The 4,801-nt window shown below is 36.2% G+C and overlaps 1 protein-coding gene across 1 annotated transcript; it reads right to left on the bottom strand.

Moving 5' to 3' along the window:
* Nucleotides 1-2,286: 2,286 nt before the first annotated feature.
* LOC107644334 (protein ASPARTIC PROTEASE IN GUARD CELL 1) lies at nucleotides 2,287-4,568 on the bottom strand. Its single transcript, XM_016348176.3, has 2 exons — nucleotides 3,612-4,568; nucleotides 2,287-3,522 (listed from the first exon to the last, which is right to left on the bottom strand). The coding sequence occupies exons 1-2, from the start codon at nucleotides 4,326-4,328 to the stop codon at nucleotides 2,740-2,742; spliced, it is 1,500 nt and encodes a 499-aa protein (XP_016203662.1). The 5' UTR covers nucleotides 4,329-4,568; the 3' UTR covers nucleotides 2,287-2,739.
* Nucleotides 4,569-4,801: the final 233 nt, after the last annotated feature.

The following is a 4,801-nucleotide window of genomic DNA, read 5'->3' as shown; positions in this document are numbered from 1 at the left end:
CAACTTTGTCCGTTGGATTAGCATGCCTCACAAATCTGAGGCTTTGATTTGGAGACCCATTCTTAGTCGTCCGATCATGTTGGAATCAAATCTAGTCGTCCATTGTTGCATGCATGCATGTCACTCTTGAAAGTAAATCCGAGAGTCCAATTTACAAGTAATATTGATCCTTAGATTTGTGTAGCTGAAAAACTGAGGCTTCGATTTACTTTCTGTTATTTTTTACACCCTTTAATTACACATAAATCTTCAATAATAATGAGAAACACCACTGTAATGACAATATCAAAATTAAACAACAAAAATATTCAACCAGAAGCCTCAAAAGCTTGTTGTGATTACATTTATCTATTTTAAAGTCACTGTTTTCTTTCTCTATGTCGCACTGAATTTTGACGATAACGATTGCAAAACTAAAGTAGAAAAAAAGTATTTTCAATTTCTTAGTGTGAAATTAAAAAAAAAAATTGTTCTTTCCTTAATTTCCATTGCATAATAAGTTGAAAGATAATGTATAACAACGAAATTTTAACAAGGAAAAGTATATGGAACCAACTAATAATCAGCCAATAATGAACAACATAATTAATTATAATTAGTTTTATTAATTTATAATTTAATTTGTTTTTTAAATTATTGTTGACCACGTTCAAAACATGAGGGAAGATACGCTAGTGATAAGAGAGAATCACGGAACAGATGCTTTGATCATTAATTAGTTGGTTCCATATAATTAATTATGTTTTATTAATGCATAACACATGAAACATAGAAATCATATCCAAAATCATCCAATTTACAAGAAAAAGAAACATCCGTGTGCCTATCAGTAGCAACATCCAATTAAAGTCACCGGTGCCTCTGGTTTACTAGTTGGCTGATTCTTGGCTTATATAGAGTTGGTTTCCTAGCATTGTTGTTTTAACAATGATTTAAAATGAAATATAAAAAAAGAAATCATAGATTTTATATTCTTTATTTGCTTAATATTATATAAAAGAGTAAAATATCGTTTTTGTCTCCAACTTTGGGATAAGTTTTAAAATTGTCCCTAACGTTTTAAAACTGGCTCAATGTTACGTTGTCCTAACATTAGGATCTGTAAACAGAATTGATGGCAGGACAAAATTGAGACGATTTTGAAACGTTAGGGACTTAAATAGGACGAAAACGTTAGGAACAAAAACGATACATAAAAATAAATTGTAATTTTATCCTTCAATAATATCAATTTTTTGCTGTACATAATTATTCAAATTTTTTTAACCACATCTAAGTAAATTAAATTTAATCACATTACTTTTATTCTAAATAAATTTATTTTTTTTATAATTTTACTTTTAAATATTTTTACTCATCATGGAATGTTTGTAGAATGACTAGTACATAAACTTGCAAAAAAGAAAAAAAATTATAGATATACAATAAAGTATAAATTGTACCTTTTGTCTCTAATGTATCGAAATTCTTTAATATTTAAGAGTAAAAATCTTTAAAAGTAAAATTATAAAAAAATAAATTTATTTAGAATGAAAATAATATGATTAAGTGTAATTTACTTCGATGTGATTAAAAAATAATTAAATAACTACATATTGTAAAAAATTAATATTATTGAAGGATAAAATTAAAATTTATTTTTATGTATCGTTTTTGTTCCAACGTTTTCGTTCTATTTACGTTTCTAACGTTTTAAAATCGTCTCAATTTTATCCCGTCATCAATCCTGTTAACAGATCCCTAATGACAAAACTAACGTTGAGTCAATTTTAAAACGTTGGAAACTTAAATAGGACCATTTAAACATTAAACTTACTCCAAGGAGACAAAAACACTACACTATATAACATTTATCTATCTTATACCATTTTCTAAAGACATATATTAAATTTATAAATTAAAAAATTATTAAAAATATAAAATTTAAATTATTAATCTATATATTTTATACTTATTAAATAAAAATATTTAAATTTTTTTACTAATACCAAGTTTTGGGAAAGTAGAAACCATTATTAAATACAAACACATAAGACTCTGTCACACGTACGCAAAGGCAGAGACCTAAGACTAATAAACAACGAAGAATTAAATAGGAATTAAGAGACAAACATCCATCATTTTCTTCCATCTAAAATACCAAATAGATACCAGCTTATGTCTTATCTCTTTCACGAGCCATGTGAAGTTTAATATCATATCATTTTCATGTTGTTAGCCAGGTGGCATACATGCAAATCCTTTATAATCAGTACGACAAACTATAATAACAAGAATCTACTATCATCCATCAACTATACTAACCATATATCATTAACTTCAATCTTAAGAAAATGGCTTGCACAAATTTGCAAGCACATGGCACCGATGAGTATACATTTCCAGACCCTTTTTTCCCAAGAGATTTAATTTGATCCAAACATGCCCTCTCTTAATTTATGACCCACACCAACCCACAGGCACAACCCTCCTCTCAAATTTATTTAGGTGGGACCCTTCCACCACCCACAAATAAGTAACAAACCCTACAATCCAAGAGGCATGGCCATAGTTACACTTATATCCTTCCCTACAAAATGCCCATAATCATAAAAATCCAAAGCTATCCACATTTCGACATTTCCCCTTTCTCAACATTTATATTTTATACTACTATATAATTTTAATTTAATAGTTAATAATAATTTATAACATAATAATATTGCAAGAAATTTAGGGTTATATATGTAAAAGCCCAATCTAGCACTTGTTCGGTGAGAATCCCACTAAATTGTGAGCGAGATCAAAGCTGACACGTGTCCCCTGTTGTTGTATGTTTCCCATGATAGACATAGACGACGTCGTAGGGGCAAAAGCAAAGCAATAAGTTCCCGACTCGTCGACCGGAATCAAATAATTCTTCGCCGGCAACAGCCACGACTTCCCTCCGCCGAAATGAAACGACACCGTTGGAACATCCACAGACTGCAAAGACGACAAGTCGTAGCACGTGTCGAAGATCGCGAACCCGTTCGTGGTACGCAGGTTCCGAGTCATGCTTCTGAACGCGTCGCGAACCGAGTTGTAGGCCTGAGTCTGGAGCCGAGTCACGGCGGTTCCGCAGTCCACAATGATCCCTCCACTTCCGGACTGGCCCACCGCAAACGTCTCCGGAGGAACGGAGATCATGTGTCCGCCGACGCTGACTCCAGCGAGCTGGACGTAGTAGAAGGTGTCGAGCTTCTGGTTCCTAAGAAGTGCTCCGGTGACCGAGTCAGCGGGTCGAGGCGAGTTGAACTCGAGCGTGGAGCTCTTTGGCGAGTCGCGGTCCACGAGGCAGTAGGAGAAGGACGTTGCCTTGATCTGCGAAGTTAGAGACAAAGGCCCGCCTCCAAGCCCGATCAGGCCTGCAGCAGCCACGAACAGGCCCTCGTTATCATGGCCGCAGCCCATTGCAACCTTGGCCACTGATCCGGAGTTGCCAAAAGAAACAGTTTCCGTCATGTACTCACCAACAGTAAAAGAGCCATCACCATATGAAACCTGTAATGAATCTGAATCAGCTTCTTTCATTTTTTCATATCTTTTTAGTAATATTACTCATAAAAACAAGATTATTCAAACCCACTCACTTGGTATAAGCACCTGCCGTTGCGACAAGCCGATACGTCTAAGGCCTGACACTGCTGGGCCTGGCAAGTTAGTGGGCTGTAAGAAGATGATAATGTCGGGTCGAAAACCGGGTCGGATTGTTGGTAGCAGTCAGAACAGGGCTTGCACTGAAGCCAGTTAACGTCGCTTCCAGTGTCGAGTGCCATGTAGAAAGGCTTTGAGGGTTGGCCCACGCCGACACGCGTGAAGTACTCGCCGGAGCCCATGCTGGTGCCGGAGGCCACCGGAGTGGATAGGTCTTCGGGTAGGAGTTCTGTTTGGGTGGGGTGAAGGTCCGATTTGGAGATGTTGTTGAGGGCAAAGTGGAGCTTGAGGTTGAGCGCGTCGACTCGGGCTGAGTCGCGGGCGAGTCGGGCCAAGACAAGGGACTTGTAGTCTTTGTGCTTGGCATTGAAGAGTGAATCTCTAGTGTGTAGATTAACAGAGAATGAAGACGAAGAAGTGGAAGTTGGGTTGATTTGTGCTTCTTGTTCTTGTTGAAGAGAAGTTTCTAGAAGCTGAGGATTAAGGGAGAGGACTTGTTGGGCTTGGTGGAGTGAAGCAGAGAGGTCTAGAACGGTGGTGGCGAATTCAGAAGGTGGGGCGCGTGAACAAGTAGGAGTAGGAACAAAAGAAAAAATGGTGAGGGAAAATGCTAAAGTGAGTAGAAGAAACGATGGCTTCAGATTCAAAGCCATTTTTCTTTTTAGTTTGGGGGGTGTGGTGTTGTGAGTTTGGGAGTGAAGTGCTTGGATTTATGGGTTTCAAAAGAGTGAGTGAGAGATAGAGAGTGAAAGCGAGAGCGAACTTGGTTGTTGAACGAGGGTAATTCTCTATGATGAAAAAGGTAAAGTTAGAACGGGGTTCGGGAATGCAACTATTTCGGCATCGTAGAACGCAAATTGCAAATTTTGTTTCTATTGCCAAATTGCTATGGTAAAGACGTATTCATGGTATATTTATATTAACATTAAGATCACACTATTTATTATATGATAATTACTCACGTAAAAATAACTAAAATAATAAATGGTATATAAAAAATAGCTGGAATTTATTTTTCCTATGCACAAATAAATCACTGCTGGTGGTAGTTAAATGCATTAACTAGTTTTGTTTAATTAATGTTGGAGTTGGTAGTTGAGAAGAAAAATAGTTTTTTATCCAATAG

Source organism: Arachis ipaensis, chromosome B5 (assembly GCF_059453495.1).
Source record: "Arachis ipaensis isolate K30076 ecotype BB chromosome B5, ASM5945349v1, whole genome shotgun sequence".
NCBI classification, from domain to species: domain Eukaryota; kingdom Viridiplantae; phylum Streptophyta; class Magnoliopsida; order Fabales; family Fabaceae; genus Arachis; species Arachis ipaensis.
This window is presented reverse-complemented; position numbering and strand designations above follow the sequence as displayed.